At 39.3% G+C, this 27222-nt stretch overlaps 1 protein-coding gene across 1 annotated transcript in view; it reads left to right on the forward strand.

Moving 5' to 3' along the window:
* Positions 1-27222, forward strand: part of TBC1D5 (TBC1 domain family member 5) — a 562848-nt gene that overhangs the window by 476251 nt on the left and 59375 nt on the right. Inside the window, exon 18 of the mRNA XM_045791684.2 lies at positions 15222-15502. Within this exon, the coding sequence (XP_045647640.2) occupies positions 15222-15502 (281 nt within the window). The remainder of the gene's footprint in view (positions 1-15221; positions 15503-27222) is intronic.

Below are 27222 nucleotides of genomic sequence, written 5' to 3' on the forward strand. Positions count from 1 at the left end.
AGTCTTTTTAGTTTCTCTGTCCCTTATAGACCCTTTCCACATAGCAGCCAGATATATGTAAGTCAGATCCTCTCACTCTACTACCCAGAACCATTCAATTACTTCCCAAAATATATAGGATAAAATGCAAAGCCTTTTCAGTGACCTGCAAGGTAAGCCCTACATGATCTGGCCTCCGATCTCTCCAACCCCATTTGCTACCACCATTCTTCCTGTTTCTCAATGGACTCCAGCCACACTGGCCTGCTTACTATTATTTCTCAAGCAAACAAACATGTTCCCACTTCAGGAGCTTTGAGCTTACTCTTTGCTCTATGTCTGGATTCTTCCTCACGGATCCACATGGCACACTACTATTCAGTCTGTGTTCAAACATCTCTTCAGAGAACCTCTCTTTGACTACCCTATCTAAAATAATGGGCCCCTTTACTCTGTCTCTTTACTTTGTTATTGTTTTGTGTTTTATAACAATTCTTACTACCTGAAATGGTTAAAAAAATTGATTTTTTAAATTGTTCTTATTGTTCGCTTCTTGCACTGAAATGTAAACTCTACATTTTGTCTTATTAACTGTTATATCCCTAGCACCTAACGTAGTGTCTGGGATATAGTAGGTACTCAATGAAAGAAGAATTTCAACAGCAAATAAACATTTAAAAGGCTATTCAAACTCATAATTAGTCTTAGAAATGCAAATTAAAATACCAATGAAGTATCATTTTCACCTTTCATGTAGGAAAATTAAAAATAAATGAGCCAGAGATGAGTAAGTCCCAGAGATCTACTGTATAGTGCCTGTAGGTAATAATAATATATTAATTAATATATATCAAAAATTTGCTAAGAGGGTAGATCTTATTTTAAGTGTTTTTATCACAAAAAGTAAAACAATGAGCAATAATAATAAAGAGGGAGAGAGAAAACTTTTAGAGGTGATGGATATGTTTATGGCATAGATTCTGGTGATGGTCACATATGTTTACTTATCTCCACACTCATCAAGTTGTATGCATTAAATATGCACAGCTGTTTGTATGTCAGTTATACCTCAATAAAATGGTTTAGAATGAATGAATGAATGAATGAATGAATGAATGAATGAATGAATGAATAAGCTAGCACTGGTGAAGGCAACCTTAGTCGCCAATTGACATATAAATTAAGACAAACTTAATAATCTTTTTTTTTTTAAGATTTTATTTATTTATTTGAGAGAGTGAGAGAGCACAAGCAGGGAGGAGCAGCAGAGGGAGAGGGAGAAGCAGACTACCCACTGAGCAGGGGGCCCCGATGTGGGACTCTATCCCAGGATTCTGGGATCATGACGTGAGGCTAAGGCAGACACTTAACCGACTAAGCCACCCAGGCACCACAAACTTGATAATCTTGCCAAAGAATTCTTCCAGTTCTTTATAACCACCATGTAACCCTGGAGGTTTGTTTACCCATGACCAAAAACCACAGTTGCTGTGAAACCATTGGTAAAGTCCCCATTTCATTATTTAAGGCCTAAGATACTTTATCTGGCTGAGCCCTTCAGCCATAATTAGCCTTGCAACTACTTTCGTAGTGTTTAGAGGCTCTTAAAGAGTTAATGCATTGGGGCTGTCATTGAGCAGCAAGAGAGGAAGTGGGAATGATCCAGAGGGGGACATAGTCATGTGGGAACCCCCAGCAGTGATCAATAAATAGAAAATAGATAGAAGACAGGCAGACACCTGAAAAGCAGGGAACTAATACCTGCTATGTCTGTGGCAACGGACTTCTATTTGTGTTGCTTATCCAAATAAGGGACGAGGATGCAAAGATGACATGTGATCTCATGGATAAGAATATCTCTAGAAATCAAGAAGCCTGATTTCTCGTCTCTGCTTTACCATGGATTGCTATAATTAAGTCTTTAAAAGCAAGTGCCTAGGTATTTTAGTGGTAGATTTTCCATTACGTGTGTGGATAATATTCACTGTGCTCTGATTTTACTTACTTGCAAATTTCTTTTTAAAAATGGGAATTGACATTTTCTTATTCATTCAACTTTTAAGCTCAGAACGACAATTTAACACTCAAATCTCGTTCCAATTTTGTCCTTAAATAACCAGAAATTGCTGCTATAAAAAAAAATAAGTACATCTAATTTGTGACCAGTCTTCAGAAGGACCTATCAATTTATTTAGGAATCTGTAACTACTAAAATGCCCCATTGAGTAGGCATGGAACAGAATTTCATAGTTTTTAAATACTGGAGTTGCTTATATTAAGAGTAGAATCACATACCTACTTTATTCCAGAATGTTCGTGGATTTTCTGTTTTGAAAATGACACAACATAATTTTTCAAAATGTGTAATTCTTTCTGCTCTGCAGAGGTGATGAGCTGTCAGTAGTGCCTCAAGAGCACGTGTCACTTTATCTAGCAGTGCCATTTCACAGGCTCCACACTGTAGGTCTCTTAACTTGCTGGAGCAAGTTCATATCAGTAACATTTTAAAGATAGAAGATACCAAGCTTTGTTCCTGATCTCTCGACTCACCTGATCAGTGGTAACATCCTCTGTGCTAACTACCCCAGCTTTCCTCTGCTCCGTGTCAGAGCTTAGTTTAAACAATTCATATCAATGATGAAAGATTCCAGGATTATAATTCTGGTAGGTAGGCCCTCTGCAGAAGGCCCCTTGTCAGGAACCCTGCATGAGATCTAAGAGGAAGCCAGACTCCAGGGTAGGAAGATTCTAATAAGGAGGGTACCCTGAGCTCTTAAGATACATCCCACATTCCTCAGCTGGGTGCCACCTGACTCTGAAGAGTGATGGCATCCAGTCCATTCTTACCCCAGAATGCCTGGTGAGAGATGCTAATAATTCTGTGTCTCTCCTTGGGATCAGGATCTCAGCCCTTCTTTAGAAGGGCTCATCTCTGGGCCTTCTTTTTTTTTTTTTTTTTTTTTTTTAAGATTTTATTTATTTATTTGACATAGAGACAGCCAGCGAGAGAGGGAACACAAGCAGGGGGAGTGGGAGAGGAAGAAGCAGGCTCCCAGCGGAGGAGCCTGAGATGGGGCTCGATCCCAGAATGCCGGGATCACGCCCTGAGCCGAAGGCAGACGCTTAACGACTGCACTACCCAGGCACCCCGATCTCTGGGCCTTCTAAGAAGGCCTAACTAGAATGTCCTGAGAACGTGCAGGGTCCCAGGAAGCCCAAGGATCCTTCCAACAATCTTGCCTTAGAGTATGATGAGCTTCATGAGAACACCGACCATATCTACCTCATTCATTACTGTTTCTTCGGTACCTGGCACAGAGAACAAATTCAAATATTAGTGAAATGAATGATTGCTTTTTACCTTCAGTAGTAGAATAACTCATGTTGATGTCAGGATCTGCATCTTAGAATCTTCATATTCCTAGCACAGTACCTGGCACTGTTCATAGTGATTAGCAAATATTTAGTTTAATAACTGAGTAAATAAATACTATTTTGAGTACCTAAAAGGCATTATAAAATTCCCCTGGACAATTTCCATTTTATGTGATCAACTAATTTTTTTTTAAATTAGGCTTATTATATTTACTTACATAATGACTGCAATTGTTCAGAAGTATTCTTGCTAAAATATGGTAAAGAAATAATTGCTAATAATATTCCCCAAGCCATGAAGCCAAGAAGTCCATGGTTACCAGTATTAGTAGTTAATTGGCTAATGAGAATTTCAGAGGACCCTGATTTCTATATACATGTAACTTTCTGATATTTATGTGCTCAAATAACTTGTGTTATGAGCACATCCATGTCTGACCATGCTCTGTCTGTTGTATCAAAGAGAGTTGTTAATTCCTAACCAATTTAGGTAAATTGGTAATACTGTCTCCTATCTAGTCCAGAGTAAATTGATCTTTCTCCTTTTCTTTTTAAAATTATGCATCACGTGCACCAGTACACAGATCGGAAGTGTTCAATCTGATGAGTTTTGACAGTTGAGCATACCCATGTGACCACCATCCAGAACAATATACCTGGTGTGAACATTTCTTTCACCTGAGAGTTCCCTGGGGTCCCTTCACAGTCAGTTGCAACCTCTGATCCCAAGGCAGCCACGTTTCTGATTTCTGTTACCATATACGGGTTTTGCCTTTTCATGAGCTCACATAAATGGAACCACACAGTGTGCACTCTTATGTGTCAAGCTTTCTTCACTCAGCATGACGTCTTTGCAGTTCCTCCACGTTGCGTGTAGCAGTAGTTCCTTCCTTTGGATTGTTGAGTTGTATTCCATTATATGAATATACCACAAGTTGTTTATTCCGTTGTTGATAGATACCGGATTAGCTCCAGACTTGGAGTATTATGAATAAGGCTGCTATGGGCATTCTTGTACAGGTGTTCTGATGTTGTTGTTATTGTCGTTCGCGGATATATGGTTTTCTTTCTCTTCGGTAAATACTTAGAAATTCAGTTGTTCTGTAGGATGGATATTTAGCTTTATAAGAAACTACCAAACCTTTAAAAGTAACTATACCTTTTCCTACTCCCATCAGGAATACACGGAGATTCCAACTGCTTGCATCCTTGTACATCTTGTATAACACCTGGAATTGTGCATCTTTGCCGACGTTTGCTGTTATCAGTCTTTTTTGTTTTATTCATTCCCAGTTGATATAAAGATGGTATCTTGTGGTTTAATTTGCATTCTTCTGATGACTGATGATGTGGAGCATCTTTTCATAACTTATCAAGGATTAGTGTATCTTCTTTTATAAAGTGTTTCAATTTTTTTACCTATTTTTAATGAATTATTTGGGTTTTTTTAGGAATTCTTTATGTATTCCAGAGAGGAGTCTTTGTCAGATATATGTACTACAAATATTATTCCCCAGTACGTGGCTTGTCTGTTCATTTTCTTAATGATGTCTTTCGATGATAGAAAAGTTTTATTTCAGTAAAGTTTATGGGTCAGTTTCTTCTTTTATGGCTAGCACATTTTGTTTCCTATCTAAGAAGCCTTTGCCTCCCTTTAGTCTCCATTTTTGATGGTCCCCAAGACCACCCTGAGTTTCAGTGACTCCCTAGAAGGACTTGCAGCACTCCAGAAAGCTGTTAGACTCATGGGTTCAGTGTATTATTGCCAAAGGATACAGATTAAAATTAGGAAATGAAAAGGGATGGAGCCTAGGAAAAACTAGGTACAAGTTTCCAATTGTCCTGTCTCAGTGCAGTGCTTAAATCTCCCAGGAACAGCCTGTGACAACACATGGTAAGTGCTGCCAGCTAGGGAAGCTCACCCAAGCTTCGGCGTCCCCCAAGGGTTTTTATTATGGGTTAGTCATGTAGGCATGAAGCAATAGTGTGACTAATGTTGGCTACTTAGTCTCCAGTCCCCTCAGAGGTTGGACTGATAATAGAGTGGCACAGGACCCAGGTTGAATAAAAACAGACTTTAACCATAAATCCCATTGTATGCATAAACGGTTTGGTGTGGCCCAAGCCCCCGGGTGTACAAAGACAGTCTTACCAGGCAGGACTTTTCAAGGGCTGGTGGTTATCTCCCAGTTGTCAACTTTGGTATGAGCAGGATTTCAGCAGCCCAGGCCTGCTGAATTAACCCTTTATTGTACAGTCTCAAAGATATTCTGTATTCTTCCAAAAGCTGTGTGGTTCTAGCATTTGTATTAAATCTGTGGTCCACCTCAAATTAATGTTTGTGTGTGGAGTGAGGTAGAGTTTAAAGTCCATCTTTTTCGTTGTAGATATCCAGCTGTTCAGTACCATTTATTTAGTCTTTCCTTTCCCTGTTAAGTTAAACTGGATCCTTGGTTGAAAATCAATTGACCGCATGTATGCCTGTTTCTGGAGGTTTTATTCTTTCTCTAATACCATCGTCACTTACTCATGTACTTTTATAGCAAGTCTTGATTTTAAGTAGTCTGTGTCCTCCCGCTTTATTCTTTGTCATTCTTTTGGCTATTAAAAGTCGTTTGCATTTCCGTATAAATTTTAGAATAAACGTGTCAATTTCTGTAGAAATTATTGGGATTTTGACTGGAATTACATTGAATCTGTAGATCAGTTTGGAAAGAACCGATACCATAATATTATAGAATTTTCTACTCCATGAACATGGGTCATCTCATTTAGTTAGGTCTTCCAAATCTCTCAGGGTTTCATAGCTTTTAGTATATAGGTCTTATATATTTTTTTGATTAAGAGAAAATTATTTTTTTTTCTGCATCTATCCTATTCCTTCCTATGCCTGTATTTTTTTTTGATGTAACTGTTACCTTGGACTTTTCCATGGACTCACACATTTCTTTATATTTATTGACTCCCATACATCCTGCCTCAAAACTCTAGTAAGTGATTCTTGATATATGTTTAATTGTAGCTGCTTGTGATTTTATTTTAATTATGAAGATATATAGTGATTCTCAAAATGAGGGAAGAGAGGTGAAGAGGGCAGAACTCCCCAACATGAGGGCATCTCAGAATTATATCTTCCTTCATTCTGATGCATTTCCTAGGCCAGAGAGTCCCTGACCCTCTAAAGACTTTGGTATCGTGAACCATGGTTACTGATGGGAGAAATTTATATCCTTCAGATACACTGGGTCAGGAAATAAATTAGTTGAAAATGGTAGAGTTGAAAACTATAGAAACAGAAACCTCAGTATTTATTTCTATAGATAAACCTAGGGGAATTTAATGATTTTATACATTGTGATTAATACATAATTGCTTATTGTTTTTTATATTAGTTTGACAAATATTATGACTTATGTTCAGACCCAGTTAGATAGGCCCCACAGTCTAGTTTATATCCAAACACATGTTAGGCCAGCCTTTTTATCCCTAGCAAGCACTACTCCTTTTGTTTCATATCACACTAACAAAAATTAAACTGCCACGTGCAAAATAATCATAGCTTTTATAGCTGGAAGGAATGAATGCTTTACCTGAAAGTCCAACTCCTAACGAATGAGTAATAGCAAACTAGCTTTTATCATTTTGTTTCAATAAAGCCCTATAAAATCTAGCGTTCCTTGAGATGTGGAGATAGTTTGTTTTCTAAGACAATAGAAACCTCACAATATGGCAAACAAATTTAGAATTCCATATAGATGTCTTTCATTGAAGCAAATTTGCTGCTCTCAACTTTAAAGATAAAGAATTAAGAAAAGCCAAAATCAATTCATTTTATAGAATTTGAAGCCTTCAGCTCACAGAATTTGTAAGGAGAAGTACATCATAAATGTTAGCTTAGGTGTTAGAATCATCTTGAAAAGTACTGTGTTGCAACCCTGACAACTGTTTTGAATTTCCAAAAAAAATATCGATGTCTATAAACATGAAAGAAATAAATATGAATGATAATCCATTGAGGGTAGGTCAATAATGTAGATTTCTAGGAAAAATAATAGAGTTGCAAAGGGAATATTGTTTCTGTCCAAAAACCAAAGTCATGCATTTATACTTACTTTTTCCAACTACTCTTTGCAGTTAAGAAAATAATTTTAAAATAAGTTCTATGATGTTATGGTGGGGAAAAAACGTATAGGTAGAGTGAGATGAGAAAATGATAGAAAAGGAGACTATGATACAAAAAAAGGGAGTAGGAGGAAGAATAGAGTAAAACCGAAGGACGATAAACATGGAGAGGAAGGAAGGGCAAAGAGAACAGAGTAGACATGAAAGGTGGAGATAAGGAGGCAGGGCAAACAGATGGGCCCCTAAGTTTGAAGATGGGGTTTGGTCGGCATTTCTTAAGGGCCTAGACTTCTGTATAGGCCTCTCATTTTGTCCTGTCATTTCAACAATATAATGGATGTGATGGCAGAAGCCATTTGGCAGTGCAGGTCGTAAACTCTTAGAGCTGGAAAGGGCCTTTCATCTAGTCTTGTCCCTCCCCCAGGCCAGGACAAGGAAGCCTGTGTGTCTGAAGGTGATTTTCCCATCCTTTATGCAGTTCCAGAATTGGAGCACTTACTATTTTTTTTTCTCTTTCACAGTCTTTATTCTTGTAATTCTTCTCTTTCAGTTGTGATACATTTTACAAAATGTTGCCAGATTATTCATTTTAAACAAATAGAACCTGTTAAATTATTAGAAAGGATTTCTTTTTGAACTGTTTTCTGTGACTTTTGTAACCCATTTTGTTTTTTAAAGCCACGCCATAAAGGACTGCTTTCCCCCATGGCAGCTCTCATGATATTGTAAGACTTGCTCCCTGGCTTTTTAAGCCATTCCTCTTCCAGCATAGCTGTCCTACCTCCCCACTGTTCCACTCCATTTTATAAACACCCATCTCAGTTCTGACAGAAATTAATGCCTCACCAAAAGCTGTCTGCCATAGCTGTACAGTTGGCTTCTGCAGTGTTCACCTAGTATTTCTAGTCACATGTTTATATTTACTATTAAGGATAATATATTTTACTATATACAGATACCATATTTACTTCTGAAGGATAATTTCACAGGGTACACAATTCTAGGTTGGTGGGTTTTTTTTCTCTCAGTATTTTAAATTTTCACTCTTGCATGCATGGTTTCTAAGAAGTTGGTTATCTTTGCTTTTGCATAGGTAAGAGTTATTTTTTCTTCTGGTTTCTTTCAGGATTTATTTCTTTATCTGTGATTTTCTGTAGTTTAAAAATGATATGACAAAGTATACTTTTTTTGGCATTTACCCTGCCTGGTGTTCTCTGAACTTTCTGGGGCTGTGGTTTGGTGTCTGACACTAATTTGGGGAGATTCTTAGGTGTTATTGTTGCAAATATTCCTTTCTCTGCCTCTTCTCCTCTGGCATTCCCATTATGCATACATTACACCTTTTATAATTGTCCCACAGTTCTTGGATATTCTGTTCTGGTATTTTTCTGTCATTTTTGTGTTTGCTTTTCAATTTGGGGAATTTCTGTTAAAACATCCTCAACCTCATAAATGTGTATAGTCTCTTTCCTCAGCTGTAGACTGTCTGCTAATAAGCCTAACCAAGACATTCTTCATTTCTGTTGTAGTACTTTTTATCTCCATTATTTCTTTTCTTTTTCTTTCTTAGAACTCTTTTCTCCCCTTACATTTCCCATCTGTTCGTGCATGCTGTCTACTTTATCTATTAGAGCCCTTAGCATTTTAATCATAGTTGTTTTAAATTCCCAGTCTGATAATTCCAACATCCCTGCTGTATCTGAGTCTGGTTCTGGTGCTCGCTCTGTTGCTTTAAAATGTGTCTTTTTATTTTTTTAGTAAGTCTTATGATTTTTTTTTTTTTTTGATAGTTGGATATAATGTAGTGGGTAAAAGTAACTGCTATATGTAGACTTCTAGTGATGTGGTGATGCAGTGTGGGAGGAGAGGAAACATTCTTTTGTCCTATGAACAGGTCTCAGGCTTTTCGTGAGCTGGTGCCTTCAGACTGTGAACGTCACACGTGCCTCTTACCCCCCCTCCCCAACTTAGGTGGGACAGGGTGGCTAGAGGGGTTTGGGGTTGGGTGTTTCCCTTCCCTTAGGTCAGTTAGGCTCTGATAAAACCTAAGCAGGTTAGACTTTGGTTAAATAGTTTCTCCTGAGGGCAGACAATGTTAAGAAAAACAGAATGCTCAGGTGTATTTCAGACTGGTTCCTTTCCATTCCACCCGTTGTACGCACAGTTCTTCTCTCATATTCACCATGAAAGTCTGGTAGAGCTCCAAGAGGTAAAACTCAGAACTGTGGGCTGCCCCCTGTGTGACCGGGTGCCCTTGGAGTTGTTCATCTGCCCAGTTTGTTGACACTGAGCCCCCTAGTAATTTGTCAGTTGCACTTTAGATTTCCCTACTCCAGCTCTGCTTCCTGTGGGTTTCTGCCCTAGTAAATCCTGATGCTCTGTAGTCACCTGCCACTCTGTCTAATTTGGGGACAGCAGTTTGCCCTGTGACCTCACTTCTCTCAGGGGTCTAAGAAAAATTTGATTTTTTTTTTTCAGTTCAACTTTTTCTGGTTGTTAGGATAGCATGGAAACGTCTAAGCTTCTTACATGCCAGACTGGAAACTAGACGTTCACTCATTTAATATTAGTGCAGGCTAAGAATCTTACTTTTCTCCAGCAGTGTTCTGCAGGCTCATGTTAGCCTTATAGACCAAACTAAGACACTAATGTTTGGGAGTCTGTTTTTTAATACGAACTCATGTTAATCCATGCCTCTCTATTCTGTGTGCAATTCATAGTTGTAAAAAGGTTTAACCTAAGTGCTTAAGCTTTTATTTCTCTTTGTTAAATTTATCTGTTTAACTTGTGCTGTCCTGTTGAGAGTATTTTAAATTTTGATTTTTTTTAACTGATAGATTAGGTGTCTCAGATTCAATAAGCAAATGTTCTCTTTCCTCAAGTCACAAAATTACAGAATTTTCTATCTAAAAGGGACCCAAAATATCATAGAATTCAGCCTCTTTGTTTAAAGATAGGGAAACTTCCGTCCAGAGAGCAGCTACACAGCTCTCCCCAGTTGTGCAGCTTGCTGATAGAAGGAAGATTATGACCTTAATAAAAGGACTGGTGAGCAGAGCAGGTCTGTGAACCAAGTGTGAGACAAATGTCATCACCAGAAGGCCTTGCTGGGTGCTAGAATATTCAGCAATAAACCTGAGGTACAGCTCTCCAACTATAACTGGACACACATTTATCCTCCATTATATCCCACTGGCACTGACATATCTTGATAAATTGGACAGACTTTAACACTTCAGATAAGAAATAAAGTTGCCTTAGAACTACTTGTTTTTAGTGAACCATACGGCTACTTGTAATAAACTACAACCATTCCAAATAATTAGTAAAAAAAAAAAAAAAAAAAAAAAAAAATTGAATAAGCCAGTCTGTTTTCCAGTTGGTGGTTTCTACAATCCTTTTGAAAAATTAGAACATTCCCCCTACTTCCACTGTTCTGATATTTCTATTTTTATTCAATAAAACAAAACGGGTGTTATATTTAAACATAAACAAACCCAACCATCTGAAATTTTAAAATGTATCTAAATAACAGTTGAGCCAATGGGCCATTAGAAAATGTGTGGGAGAAACTTTGATGCTATTGCTATAATCAGAGGCAAATGTATAGCTTTAAATGCTTTTATTGGGAAAGAAAGGGAATGAATAAGTGAATGAGTGGATGAATGAATGAATAAACCAAGCATTCGACCTTTGGGAACACAAGAAAGGAAATAACAAGGAAAATATAAATTAGATTATAGAGAAAAATAAATACAGATAAATAGAAAACTCTTTGAAAAAAATATAAACAAGCATGTAACAAAATTTTATCGCAAAAGGGGTGAAATAAACAAATATTAGACACTAAATATCAGACCTAAAAAATAAATCCATAGATAGACAGGTAAAAGCCTGGGGTGGTGTCAAAGTTTGGATAACAGGAAAGGAAAATCTCCACCGTTGTGGAAAGTTTTTACATAGGTAATCATGTGATAATGTTTTTAGTTTGTTTGTTTGTTTAAGCTTAGAAAAGTTTTAGAAGTTGAAAAAAACACGTCATGACTCTGACAATTAAGAAGGCACTAGAGACACTAGAAGTTCTTTTGTTAGAGTATGCGTTAGAAAGCCAGGCTGCAAGAGATCAAATGGGTAGAAAGAGGCAACAAGAACCACCCATTTTTAGACTTTTAGAAACTGATCCAAAGGGGCCCAACAGTGAAGCCAGATTGGGTTCTGATATAGGTGTTTTGAGGTTTCGTGAATCCTCAGAAAAATGCCCCATTCCTACTGATTTAACCTGCTAAATGCGGTTGTGCCAAAAGTAGGGTCTTGGCAACAATTTTAAAACAAGCCCTCCTATATGGTACTATTTTTATTGTTATTTAATAATAGTATTTATTAGATAGTAATAATGAAAGACTGATTACACAAAATTAGTTACCCATTAGATTTGTTTAATGTCTTGTTAACTCAAGAGTCCTCTATTTATTTCAACACTGTTGACACATTGCACTCCATTGTTAGTCCAACCCAGTACTGGATGTCCATCAGATCTCCGACAGCTGCATTAATTTTCATTAATTTAGCACATATGACTTAATAGTGTACATCACAGCCAGAAATAATTCTTACAAACTGATCACGATTTCTTATAAAGAATGCTGCTACTGATATTTAAGATCTGTGTTAGCTACCTTTGGCCAAAAAATTGTCATCCTGCAAAACAAACAGACTGTGGGTAGTGTGCTTTCCCTAGAAGTATATGGTTTAGAATTGTTTATATCTGAAAAGATGTAGAGTCACCTTCAGTAGTTGTTTTGAAAAGAAAATATTCTTCTGGAAGCAATGGGTAGTGGATGAGGGGGAAGTTGGTTGAAAACAAAAAATATTCAGAAAAGGAGAACAGTGTTCATCCCCTTTTAAGAGCTATTCAGATGAAAAATTGCTCGGCATGGGCTTGATCTATATGTTTTTTTGTGGTTATTAGTAGTAATGAAGATGCATCAACCATATTCTCTTGATAACGCTCTAGCAGTTTCTTAGTACTTTTATCAACATATAAATTTTACAACTGGCAGTGTGGGAATTTGACTAGTACATTTTTGTTTATAAAAAAGGGTAACAACATTATAACTTCTTCATATCTGTGAATTATGAATCTTGACTTGCAAACAAGCAAAACGAAAATGTAGTAGAACTTCAGTATCATGAGAGCTCTTCTTCCTACTGCCACACACAAGAAGTGGGAATGCACACAGGCCGCTGAGTACAATAGTGTCAGAGGTGAATGCCTTACTTAATCCACAACTTACGAGTTCTTTTCATTCATTCTTTTTTCAATAAACATGTATTGAGTGCCTTCTCTGTTGCAAGCTGTAGCATCTGTAAATTGAGAATGCTGTACTTCATTAGGAAGCAGCGGGAAACTGGAAGTGAGTGGTGCATAATCACTATATATCCTTATCTCCATTAGGAAATGTTATTTTCAATAATTTTTGGAAGGGCATTAAGTAGCTCAGTTCTTTAAAGATAAAACTTGATGCAAAAAGAATCATTTGAAAAATGATTTTTTCCCATTTCATTGAGTTGTAAATGAATAGCTTTTTCTCTTATAAAGCTGAATTCCAGGTTTTAAATTTGATTTGTCCTATCTCCAAAGTAATGTAAGTCTCCAATACCTAGCCCATAATATTAGCTAGTACCACTAGAGAAGAACTTTATGAAAGGAGGAAGCGTAGTGTTCTTTTTATTACAGAACTATGGATCAGTTCTGTCTTAGAGCTGTATCTAGCAATGCCAAGGATACAGCTGTTATTTAAACATAGAATGACTACATAAGAGCTGCCAGGTAGATCTGAGAGAAGGAAGTGATAGTAAAATTCAAGTTAACTCCAGTCAAGTAAATGTATCCCTCAAACTTGATTTTCATTTTCTACTTTTCTGGGAAAAAAAAAAGCAAAATTAAAGAAAATAAGCTTCTATTAATGATTGGGGCAATAAAAATACAAACTTTGGTATTGTCCTGGAATTAGACTACCTCCTACAATTAAAATAATTTATAATCATATCTGGTCTTTAGGATAATGTCCCTGAGATACTTCAGGATTATGAATCATCTGGGAGGTAGTCATTCAGTGGTCATTCCGTTAACGAATGTTTCCTGTGTCCTCTGTTTGCCGGACAGCGGTAACACAGATGCCGGCACAGCATGGCGGCCGGGCGAGGAGTGTGTGAGGGGAGGGCCGCTTAGGGAGGTCGCCGCTGCTGAGGGGAGGATGGAGTAAGAGTGGGCGGTCGGCTCTGCAACATGGAGGTCACTGGGGTCGGGGAGGAAAGGCTTCTGAGCAACGGCAAGGAGGCCACAACCAGACCGTAGTGGGCTTGGGACCAAAGAAGCAGAAGTAGCACGTAAGACAGCTTTTTGAAAAAATATGTTGTGAGGAGGGAGAGAAGTGGGATGGTTAACTAGAAAGGAATGAGGGTTCAAAGTATAAGCTTGTGTGGGTGTGCGCACGTATGCGCATGCACAAGCTCACAGACAGACACACACACACACACCATGGTTGTATGCTAATGGGAATGATACATAGAGAAGGAGAAAATGATGATTCAGGAGAGGGAAGTGCAGGGGCAACAATCTGGAAAGATCAGAGGATAGGATCCAGAGCACAAATAGAGAGGCTGGCCATGGCTAGCAGCAGGACTCCTCACTGTAAGGGTGGAAAGACTCAGACTACAGGTAGGTGCAGCTGCCTTTTAACAAATATTTATATTTATATATATTTACAAAACATCTGCTATAAGCTAGGCAATGGCAGTGTAGCAGAGAGACAAAAATCCTTGTCTTCATGAAACTTTCATTTGAATGGGAATTGGAGGAGATGGACAAATAATAACCCATCAAGTAAAATAGACAGTGTGTCAGAAGATGCAATGTGCCACCAAGAAAAGTAAAACGGGGGCACTTGGGTGCCTCAGTCATGATCCAGTCTGCCTTTGGCTCAGGTCATGATCCTGGGGTCCTAGGACAGAGCCCTGCATCAGGCTCTCTGCTCAGCAGGCAGTCTGCTTCTCCCTCCCCCTCCCCCCTTCACCCCACCCCGCTTGTGTTCTCTCTTTCTCTCTCTCAAATAAGTAAGAAAAAAAAAGTAAAGCAGGGCAGTGGGGAAGGAGGCTATGGACAGCCAGGGCTGGTCAGGGTGGTGAAGGTGGATTGCAGTTCTCAGGTACTAGGCGATTCTATATAACTTTTCACATTTTTTTTTTCAAAATCAGATTAAATGTGGCCTAGTACCCACAGGCCAGGGCTTGTGGGAAGTCTACCATCCGCTTCGTTTCGCAGGTGCCGCCTTCCCAGCCCCGTACGTCTGCTTTAGAGTCCTCATCACAGGTTTTAACCTTGCTTCATTAATGTGATTATATGTTTCTTCCCTACTAGACTGGAAACTCCGAGAGGGGAACTATGTTCTGAACAATTGCATCCCCAGAACCTAGCACAGTGTTCGCACAACATAAGTCCCATTTGTTGAATGAATGAATGAAAAGTAAAAAGACCTTTTTCCATATGCTACCTCTTGAAGAATCTTGTTGTTTTATTATTCTGTGATCACTTTTAAGTTCTCACTTCTCACTTTGTATAGCTGATCTAGTGAATGGCCTTTTTCAAAGCAGGTAAGATATATTTTTATACCAATGGAATATGTGAAATAGGGTTGTCCTCTAACTTAGATGATGTTTCTCCACCTAATTTTTTTTTTTTACAGGACCAATGCCAAAGGTGCTCCCCTGAATATAAATAAGGTCTCTAATAGCCTGATTAATTTTGGAAGGAAGTTGATTTCTCCAGCAATGACCGCCCCAGGCAGCACGGGTGGCCCTGTACCAGCAGGAGGTAGTGGCAGCTCTTCCACTGCTGTGGTTCCCGCCAGGACCTTAGCAGAGGTCCCCAGGCACCATTTACAGCAGCAGCAGCAGCAGCAGCAGCAGCAGCAGCAGCAGCAGAGACTGATGAAATCAGAAAGCATGCCCGTGCAGTTGAACAAAGGTAAGGAAAAAATACCAATAAATCTGAAGACGGGATTTCCTCACCTGCCTATGAGGAACCAACCTCTGAGAAATAGAAATTAATGCGAAACTTAATTGTAAAAAGTCTGTTGTATTAGATCCTTTTTAAGTTGGAACATCAGATACTATATTGTTCTTAATAGGAACGTGTTATGAGGTAGTTTGTTAAGGTGTTTCTTTAACACATCCTAGTATACTTGCATTTGAGTGCCGTGGGTGCCCGTAGAGTATGGCACAAAGTCTCACAACGCGGGACTTGAAAGCAGTTGACTGTGATCCTGCTAATGTGTGTCATGGTGCTTCTGGCTAGAAGAGGATCGGAAATGGGAAGTTCCAACAGCATGGGCTTTACTAGTCAGTAGCGTTCCTCCACGCCGTTGGTGTTGGAGAAAGCGTGCCCCTAGGCTTGCCGCTGTTCATCCAGCTGCTGTACCCCTGAGGAAGATCAACTAGACCCTTACGGGGGGCAGGGTGGCGGGGGAGAAAAGCTAAACAAACCTCAAGCAGCCAAAATAAGGGAGTCTACACAGTAAGATTTAGGGCTGTAGAATGTCAGAGCAAAGGAAACGTGAGAGACCACATCATCCCGAGTTGTCATCCGAAGAGTGAGGGCATGGCTGGCGCTGCAGAGAGTGACATCCTTGCTGCCTGGCGCAGGCACATTTTCTGTGTCATGGCCTTTGCGGTGCTTCATCTCCCACATGTATTTTACTCATAAGACAGCCCTTCAGGTTCTTACTCAGAACCTTTATGCTCTTATTTTTCATGATTTACAGAGAGCTATGTATTAAGTACTCCTATTCATAGCAGATTAGAAACAGCTGCATTTATTTTTAGTGGTGGGACTCTGCTATCTATACTATAGAAGCAGAATATAGTAACATGATGGCAGAAGATCTACAAAATTCAATCCTAAGACCTCACAAAGCACAGAGTCTGTGGCCATTTAGTGTCAGGACAGATATCCTGACCCATGCCTTATTCATGTCTTAAAGGGATCACTTGTTGTAGCCATGTTCAGTAACTGGTGTTGAGAATAACCATGGTGCTATTGGGTGAATACGAAGACCTTAAACCATGTTCCATGTACTCTCTTTAAGAAGATTGCATCCAAAATTATTAAAAGTTTTAAATCGTTGGCATTTCAACTGGTAAGCTTAAATTAAATGAACTTTATTCCCCAATGGCACAAAATAGTGAGTATTATTCGATAATGAGTATATGTGTATTCTTCCATTACATGGTGTTATCTGTTATTCCCTATAGGAAGTATTAGACTTTATATAGTTAGTATATAAGTTTCTATTAAAATATTCAGTTTGCCTTACATCAGATTATGTTGTTTAAAACTACATTGTTTTCTTTTTAATGTAGATGATTTAAAGAAAAGAGGACTTCAGATCATTAACACATTGTAAATGTATTTTAATGCCAGGAGACATGCCCACATTCAGAATGGAAATGAATGTTATTTTGTATATTTCTTAATTGTACTGTTTTATTGTTCTAACCAAATATGATTTCAGTATTGCTTTGATAACAAGCCATAGTCAGTAGTAATTCTAACTGATGGCAGGCAAATGAGTCAGAGAATCTCTTAATGCTGTAGCTTAAATTTTCTGAGGAACCAAGCCAAATGACTGTAGAAGTATAAAGTTGTATCTCTAAGGAAATGTCAAGTATTAATATCACAGTAAGTGAGAAAGGAAGTGCATGAGGATGGAACAATTGATGAGAAGGAGGTCCCCAGTTATAAGGAGACAGCAGAGCACTTAAGCAAAGTATTTGGAACATGAGTATCACTAGGGTATCTTGTAACTGATCCCTCTGCTGAGAGAAAGTCTCCTTGTTTGGCAACTCTTCTTTTTATTTCTGGTTCATTCTTCTCACGTCAATCATGAAAAGCTTGTCTACCTTCATCTTAAAGATAAATATCCCTGCTAATGCCCCTCCCTGCATAAAGGTTTGAATGAAACAGAGTAAAAGGCAGAGAGAGCAGGTGATGCCTGTAGAAGCCGGTATAGGTTGCTGCTCTTCCCTCATTGACTCACCCATGAAGTGAACTGTAAGCACAGTCCAGAAGCCTTCTGACCACTTGCTTCCTCACCCTGAAGTAAGAGGTTTGTATTGCCCCCGGGGGACAGGGGGGGTCTCCCAGCTCCAAACAGCTATCAAGATGTGTTTGTTAACTCTACAAGGAAAAGTACTTCTCCAACATTAGTTCTTTATGCAAGTATCCTGCTGTGCTGTGACAGTGACAAATCTGCAAGGGTGTCCCCTGGTCCCAGAGATGGGTGAGCACAGTCTGCAGCCTGTCAGGAGGCTTGTGTTGGAATATGGCTTCTAACGATCTCACAACAGTCTTCTACTTGGTGCCTTTGAGGAGGGAGAACCAATCAGCCCTTTTAGTGTACTCTGCTGGGAAATTTGGAAGTTGCTTGGAAAAATGGTTTCTTTCTAAAAATGAAAATGCTTATAGTCTTCATAGCTTAGTTAGCTCTTGATGATTTGTGCTTATGTAGGGGAACAGTTGTATTGGAAACCCAAAATTCACATATATGTTGCTGGAAATGCAAACTGTAGTTTGTATATGTCTTGGGAACAGGGTCATGAAAGAAAGAAGAGGGAGCACAAATGTTCCTCCGTAATTTTCCTGGTGGTATTTAATATTAAAATGAGTTTTCAGTCTCTAAATATACACTAATAGGTGATCCAGAAGCAGCAGAGAAAAATGAGTAGCAAGCATAGAATTGAAAATCTCCTCCAAATACATAGAAAATGGACACTTCATTTATCAGTGAACAGAGAGTTAACTATATTATGAAGATTCAGGACCTGATAAATTCTGCTATAAGCTGCTTATTGCTGTTTGGAGTGTGTACCTATTTATAGATTTTATTTCAGTTACAGGAGATACAGATATATAGAATGTATGTACTGTTAATTGATGGAGACGATATGATTACAACCCAGTGATTTCCAGATGAGCTGGCTGTGCTGTCAGTTACAATTGTAGCAAGTGGTCAAGGCACTGAGGGTAGCTTACGTAATTCAAAAATTGATTTTTTTTACTGTTGTATAAAAGCTACAAGGGAAGGAAGTCTGTTAATCCTACATCATCAAACATGGAAAATATGGTGTCTTTTAAGAAGGCTTGGTTTTTAGCTCGTTAACTTCAAAATAGCTTAGGCCTTCAGATGCTGCGAGGCTGATTCTGTTGACAGTGACTGTGCCTGGTGTTGAACTTGGTCATCCAGGAAGGAAATCAGAGAACCAAAAAGTCTTCCTTCTCAATGGCAGTGTACCCAAGTTCTTCAAGGATTTCTTGTTGTGCTCCTTTTCCTTTCTTTCCTGTATTTTTAAAATGCACTCCCTTTCTCCCCATTTCCTTGGAAGTCGAACACTTCTTTATTTTGAGCATTTCCCATAGGTCCAATTTGTGAATGAAATCTTGCCTATAATAAGTATATCAAGTTTAAAGGGTGTGCAGTTCACAGATTTATTTTTACATGTTGACATTTGTAAGTACATGTGGTAACTTATGAAATCTTTTCAATACTTACTATGAAATTAGAGCTTGTTTAGGTATTTATCTTATCACTGAAGCAATTGGTTTCAAGTTTAGTTAAAAATAATTTCTGTTACAGGAGGAAATCAGCTTCAAAAGAGTGCCTGCTTCTTGATAAATGCATATAACTTACTTTGCATTAAAAAAATTTTTTTAAGAAAGAAAATATTATACCACCCTACTATTTCTAGCATAACGAAATCTCAGGAAAATCTTTTGATCGCTCAGGTTATCCTCTGCTTTAGACTAGGGGCAACTTGTTGTTTTTTCCTTGAAGAAAAACATGCAGAAGCTTTTGAGGGAACACTTGTTAAAAATGATTGCCTTTAAAAAATATTTTATATGAATTTTTCTGAGATTGTATTTTGTTTTACTGTACTTTTAGTAATTAGATTGATAAAAGTATTAAGTATGAAAAAAAGTAAAGTTGATTTTTTTTCCTTTTTATGAAATCTAATTATTTTTTCTTATGAAATCCAGGCGATGTAGTTACAGGAAGCGATGCTCAGGTTTCTGTTCCTGTCCAGACTCTAACTGACCTCCAAGGTACAGTTACCATGGCAACGTAGTATCTCTCTTTGCCTGCAGCATTATCATTGCCTACTCCAAAATTCCATTTTTCTTTTTGCCCACCCTCCATTCATACTGTTGATCAGTTCACTACCATTGTTCAGCCACTGAGTGGCACTGTTGTTCAGAACAAAAGTCCCCTCTCATGTCATACCTTGGTGATGCCAAATCTGGCTGTGATGTGGGTTTTCTATGAAGTTTGCACAAGCCTCTTTTCTTGCAAAATATGGTCACTCTATATTTTGTGGTTATTTTAGTGCTACGCTTCATTTGGAAGGTCACACTGAGGTGTTCTTTTTGTTGCATAGTTGCTTTGTGCCAGTATTTAACACATCAGTTCTGAGAGAAAATGACTTATATGCAGTTTGGATGCATATTATTATATGTATTAGCCAGAAATACTTACTATATTTTACCTAAGAGAATTGTAACTTGACTTTGAAATAATTGTTTAAGTACAGGCTTTGTATTAAAAAAAAAAAAAGTACAGGCTTTGTATTATGAATCTTATTAACAGAATCAAAGTCCAGTGTGACAGATCTCTGTGTGTAGTAATTGGCAATGATTTAAAATAAAAAGATCACATTTGAATACCATAGCCATTTGTTCAAAATCTAGAGAAAAGGTTTTTTTCAGGAATACAAAATAACAGTAATTCACATTTAGCACCTCCTGTGGAACATTTAAATGTGTAAATATTGAAGCTGTTGCATTCATCTTTTATTATATAATCTTTTAGATAAAATATGCTACAAAGAGGATTTCTATATTAAGTGGAAGCCTAGACTACCTTTAAAAATCTCCCATTCAGGGACGCCTGGGTGGGTCAGTTGGTTAAGCGTCTGCCTTCAGCTCCGGTCCTGGGATCGAGTCCCGCATCAGGCTTCCTGCTCAGCGGGGAGCCTGCTTCTCCCTCTGCCTGCTGCTTCTCCTGCTAGTGTTCTCTCTTTTTCTCCCTCTCTGACAAATAAATAAATAAAAATCTTTGGGGAAAAAAAAAAGAATCTCCCATTCAAATTCAGATTAAAAATAGCACTATTAATTAAAATTCATGATCACACACTTGCCTTAATTTAAAATATCCACATAATACAGTCATGCTACTAGTATTAAAATGCTGTTCTAATAATGATATGTCTTCATAATATCTGTACCTTTTAATAAATTAACAGAAAACAATACATTGTGATTAGAAGGATGAGTGGTATATCAGCTTAACTTCTTAAAAAAATACTGTGGCAATAGAAAGATATGATCTTCTATGTATAATTCTGTTTCACAGGTGCAGTTTCTGGTGATATTTGGTAACTGAACCAGTTGACCTTTAAGGGCTTCTTGAGCTTGGGGATTGCATGGAGAGCTGCTCTTTACTTTTCTTAGTGTCTAAGTGAGCTATATAATGAAGGAGTGCAGTAGGGTGGACAAAAAAAAAGGCACATAACTTCCAGATGATTTCTCTTAAACCTTGTCAGTTATTGTGCTTAAATGAATAATACTGTGATCATTTGATATGGTGAGAATTCACAAGACTTAAAATTTGTTTCCTGAAATTAAACTCTGACCCCCCCCAGAGGGCTGCTTCTCCTTCTCCCTCTGCCCCACCCCCCCAAACAAACAAAAAAATCTGAGCCCCCACCAGGCAACTTTTTAACAAGTGTTTCGGTATCCCAAAGTTAGTTTCAAGTTAGCAAAGTAGATCTTTGGCTGTGGAATCTCAGTTTATACCTATGGAGAGAGAAAGTTAAAGGTTGTCTGGCTTACTCTGACTTCTGCTTCTATGCTATTGCTCTGTCCATTTTTTCCTACAGACCAGAGCCACGGGAACAGTTTGCTTTTTTAATAGCATCTTAAAGAGGGGGTTTCATCATTGTGCTCGGATCCCTTGTGTTATATAGGTAGGATCATCTTCTTCATCTATTCACCCAGTATTTGTTCAGTGCTTACTGTGTGCCAGGCTCTGCTCTCGGCTTTATCGTGTTGCTGGGGCATCAGCCTGTGCGTTAGATGGCGTAGGCGAGCATACACAGTCAGGGACCAGCTCGTTTTCTGGATACCCAGCTCAGAATTCCTCCTGCCTGCGGTGCCCTGACAGAGATTGTATCAGCCTGATAGGGAAGGTTCCAGCTGCTTTATGAGACCTGAAGCCCAGATAAGAGCTTTCAGTCTGCTTGATGATTGTGACAAGGATGATAAGAAAATGAGACAATGCCTGCCCTGATTTGGAGAAGTCACTTTGTGTTTTCCTCAGCACACTTCCTGCAGAGTGTCAAAAAGCAAGGGGAAGTAGAACTCAACCGAAGTAGTTTGTGGTGGCAACAAAAAACTGTCTAACAATCTGTGCTTAATAGGATCAGTAATATTACAAGCTGGAGAACCTCAGAGCTGCCACACCCATTAAATTCCCCTATATAATATTTTAAGAGTAGATAGACTTGTAAGGGAAATAAAACTATCAGTTAGACGTTCCCAGGTATCTTTTTTCAAAGCAATGGAGTATATTTCAAGAAATGAAGTGAATATCAATACTTTCAGTGATTCTTTGATTATATGTTTTCGTGAGATTTTATATTTGTGTCTTTGCCTTTAAACACACAATTGTATGGGCTTTATTTTTTTTTTTGAAGGGAAACGCTGACTATAAAATGAATTCCCACAATTTAAGTCAATAAATAGTGTTTGCAAGATTACTGAGAAGTTCCGTTTTATATCTCTCAGTGCGGGTTGTAGTCATAAAGTATGTGCCATGGGAGAATTTGTTTGTGAAGACTTAACTCAAAGAGTTTCTTGAAAATTACTTTTAGAAATTACCCGCCTACCCCAGAAACTTTTTCCAAGGGATATTTAGGAACCACAAAGCTTTAAAATATGGGTACACGCGCGCACACACACACACACATTACTTCCAAAGAGAATTTAGAATTTCCAACAACAGAAGTATACAAGTATTATCACTTAATGGACCATTAGGAAAGAAATTTCAATTTCTTAAGTTATTGCCATAGGCGTTTTTAATATTTATACTTGTGTGTACATATTTATGTTGCAGATATGAATATACATACGTACATGCACACATAGGTATCATTGTAGAGCATTTGTCAGGTTGTTTTTAAAAATAAAAAAGGGAGAAAAGGATCTCCATGCCCAGATAACCATCATTGACATTCTTTTTTTTTTAAGGGGGGAGGGGCAGAGGGAGAGGGAGAGAGAGAGAATCTTAAGCAGGCTCCACCCCCAGCGTGGAGCCTGACATGCGGCTGGATCTCACAACCCTGAGATCATGACCTGGGCTGAAAACAAAAGTCGGACACTTAACCGACTGAGCCATCCTGGCTCCCCCACTGATGATATTCTTAAGGTAAAACTAAAACATATAACATTAGACCATCCTAATTAATTAAAGCCATTACGTAGAAAAAACCTTCTCTTTACTCCTCCCACTTGTTTCTGCCAACCCATTTCCCTAAGAGTAACCATTGTTAAGTTTTTTGTAATTCCTTCTAGGAAAAAAAGAGACTTTAAACGGAGGAGTAACGTGAAAGTCACATTAGCGCGGTAACAGCTCACGTGTCTGGAGATGACTCCCCTCTGGACCTTCAAGAACAAAGCACTAACAGAAATGCCCCAGTGCAGATGACAAGCAATAAATTAGTCGAACAACGAAAAGAGAGGCCAGTTAACTAGAGTAGAACATAGTAATAGACAAAGAGTTCCTACTCACAGGAGTGAGAAGAGAGACTGAGAAACCAAAGGCTATCCTCGTGAATGACCCTATGTTGGCCACTCTGCTTCTTGATGAGAAATGATAGTTGTGAAGCAGGACAAATAGTTCCATTCTGTTCTGGATAATCACTTCAAGAAGGCCGAGAAACATATGATATGTAAAACAAATTATGCATCAGTTAGCTAGAAAATGCATTTTTGTAGAACATTTATTTCCAGAAGACATTGAGCAAATGAGTATTTGGACCGAGAACAAGGGCAAAATTTGCCCTTTGCTTTCAAAAGACCTCATTCCATTTTCCTTTAACTTTAGGTCATATGTACTACAGCCCACCTGGCACAGCCCTTATTTGGGGGGAGTGCAGCTTTGCCCAGCATGGGCTCTCAGTTGGGTCTGGGTTTGAATTCTTCCTCCATCAATGCCTTGCTGGATGATGTAGGGAGGTTACATACCCTCTTGTCTGGGAAGAAAAAAAAAAAAAAGGACAGCTGCTTCAGGGCGGGACATTGGAAATTACCACAGCACCTGTCCCACAATGAGGACTCAACAGTACTACCTGCTCAGGTGGGAGTGATGATGGTGGCACTATTATGTTTTTTTCAAATACCTCTGGTTTTCAGAATCAAATTATGGAAGAGCCAACTCAACACCTGTCTTTCCTTTTTTTAATCATTACTTCTGATATCTTGTATCCACATTATTGCATGTGGGCACATCCAACAGTGCTTGGACTCTGTGGTCAGGCTGCAGCAGGTCTATCCCAGGGGCTTCAGGAGCAGCCTGCTTCCATTCACTGTCCTGTGACACCAAGATGTATGTTTTTAACATGTAAACATCAGCCTTCTTGCTGTCATTCAAGTCTGTGAGGTAACAAAATGTCACCAGATAGGGACCAGATGTATCTCATTTTCTCCTGAGTCATTGAATAAAGTCAAGGTGATCCCCTTTCTGTGGCCACACCACTGGGCTTCCCAGGCCTTTCCCTTGCTCTTCTGAGCTATGCGTCCCCACTAGCGACCCCCCCCCCCCCAGCTTCCAAGCCTTCTGAATATTTTGCCTTTGGGTATCCTGTGTCCAGCTCCTCTGGCTGGTCTCGAGTTTACAAGGGTTCTGCCTGTCCATGTAGGAATACCCCCCACCCCGTTCTTATTTCCCATTGAGTTTAATGAGAGAAAAATCACAAGAATATAATTCATGGCACTCAATAAATATTTTCTCTGCTTCCCCCTTCCGTCCCTCTGAGCCCTTCTGTAGTGAGGGCTCTTCATGAGGCCTGTGAAGCTCATTCAGTCAGCTTGGGCTCTTGACAAATAACCTCCACAGACACATAGCACATGGGACACAAAACTTTCACTGAATGTTTTAGAGAGGAGAAGGAAAGAAAGGAAAGATTTAATATCCTTACACACATCCATATTTAGTCCAGATAGCACCTTCGTGCACTTTAGAACAAGCTACCCCTTCTGTGCAGATGCAGCTCACACCGGGGCATGCGTCTTCACAAGCGGGACCGTAGAGCAGGTCCTGGAGGCCAGCCCTCCCACCAGGCAGGCGTATGTATGCGTATGTGGTCATCCTGGGCTTAGAGCTAGTTCACTGAAGTCTGCGGGAGGTACAGTCAATGTGTAAATAGAGGACTAGCAAATCTGCAACCCACCGCACTGCATACTAAACTCCCTGCTCTAGGTTTGGAAGTCACCGCTGTGCTAGTAATGGTCTATGTCTACTGACTGCTTCACATAGTCTCTGATACGCTCAGCCACACTGCGCTTTCATGCACATTACCCACTTGGGGTACAAAGCACATATGAAGCAGACGTCTCACTTATAGATGACAGCCATGGCTTATGGAGTCAGTGAATTGTTCAGGGCCCCACAACCAGATACCCACTGGGCTTAGACTCAAGCTTAGGTGTATCAGACTCAGCAGGTACTGGTTTGAGGAATTCTGCCTTGTAAACATCTCTGAAATCTATCACAGCCTTAGGTTAAGCCCTTATAATCTCTTGCGTGGGCAAGTGCAGGAGGAGATGCCTTACTCAACTAAGCTATAATCCTCTTGCTACTTTCCTCCTCGAAATCTGTAGCAACTCCCATCATCTACTGGATAAGGGCCAGATCCTTAGGATGAGGACAGAGTGCTCTTCTTGATGTAGCTGGCTCTATTTAGATCCTCACCGTCCCTTTTTCCTCCCTCCCCCTAGGGCTGGATGACCAAGGGGGAAAATAAACTCAGATTTAGGGTACCAGCAACTTCTAGAAAGAATCTATTTGACTCTCTCCTTCCCCCAGAAAACCAGTGAAATGATGATCAAATGAGAAAGAAGCACTCTCTGGGACTTAATGTTACTTTACACTAGTATTGGTGTCATTTTCAATGACGTATGGGTGGTAGGAAGCTCGAAGGGATTCAGTCAAGGCTCTGATGGAGCTAGTAGTATTTACCAGTTGCCTTGATAAATACTGTGTTCTCTGCCAGAGATGACCCTTCCTGAGCCGCCACCACCACCACCACCACCACCTGCTCTTCAGGCTTTAAGATGGGGCGCGTAGCTCGCATTGCCTAAGACAGGATCAGATGCTCCCTCTTTTGTGCTTCCAGAATATGCTTGTTTACACTGCTGTGTTTGCTTTTATCACCTAGGACTACAGGTTAGTTAGTGTACATACAAGTCTGTATTTCCCTTGTACTGCTATTTTAAGAGCTTTTTAAGAGCTCTCTTGTGGTCATCCCTCATTCTTAGTGCTAGACAGACTTTTTGTAGGCATTTCATAAGCTGCATCTGCATGGGGCTTGTTCCCTGGTGTTTGGTTATGAACTCAAGAATATGTGCATGTCTGAGGTGGCCTAAGAATTTGGTCTTTATTTAGTATATTTAAAATGCCTAGAATCTAAAATGATTGTAAATACTTGTCATGAGTCAGAATTTCTGAGAAATAAACTTTGAGACAAAGATTTATGGGTAGGAAGCTGTTGGGGGGGGGTCAGTGCGTGCCATCAAGGTCAGCATCTGGGGAGTGAAAGGAGCAGTGTTGAGCTGAGAGAGGAGTTGAACTGCTTTGCAGTTGCTGCCTGAACTCCCGGGACTGAGCTGGCCCTTTGGAGTCACCTGCCTTGAGGCAAGAAGGCCAGCCTTTATCCTTTGTCTCCCCCAACCAGTCACTAGATTGGAGCTAATCCCTGGGGGAAGGGACATGACCTTAGACAGAGCAGCTCTCTTCAGCTGGGAGCTGTTTCCAGAAGAGGAATTCCTAAGAACCATCATCAGCCAACACTCCCAGCAGCTGGGAGAATAAATTGGGCAGGGCACCGCAGCTGTATATTTAAGAATGTGCCTCTGAGGATGGGCTTTCAGTTTTAATGCAACAAAAGAAATTATTGATGTTATCCCCATCAGTTAAAAACTTTAAAAGGTTTATAGACAGCTTCAGAACTGCTATCTAGCCTCCGGGCTACAACCTTGTTGAGTGAGAATAATGACTGCACACCTTGGGTGCTGTCCAGGTGAGGCCTGGGTCATTGAGTGTCTCATCCTTTTGCCCAGAGTGCCATCCCAGTGTTGTCCCTTCTGTGTGTACAAGGCATGAAAGGGCAGGGAAGTCTGATAGTCCTTTCTTCTGTCTCAAGGCAAGACTCCTCCTGGTGCCTAGAAATTTTCCTTCAGATCTCCAGATGAAGGACTCCATCATTCCCTTTGGGGGCATGTTCTGGTGACTCCATTTTCTTAAGATCTAAATGTTTGTGTTCCCAAAGAGAACAAAAATGTTATGTTAGTAAGCTAGTTCTATAATTGAGGGAAAAAAATGTATTTGGTGCAGGGGTTTTCTGTCAGATATA

This window comes from Ursus americanus, chromosome 20 (genome assembly GCF_024610735.1).
Source record: "Ursus americanus isolate L20-20 chromosome 20, mUrsAme1.1.p, whole genome shotgun sequence".
In the NCBI taxonomy this organism is placed as follows: domain Eukaryota; kingdom Metazoa; phylum Chordata; class Mammalia; order Carnivora; family Ursidae; genus Ursus; species Ursus americanus.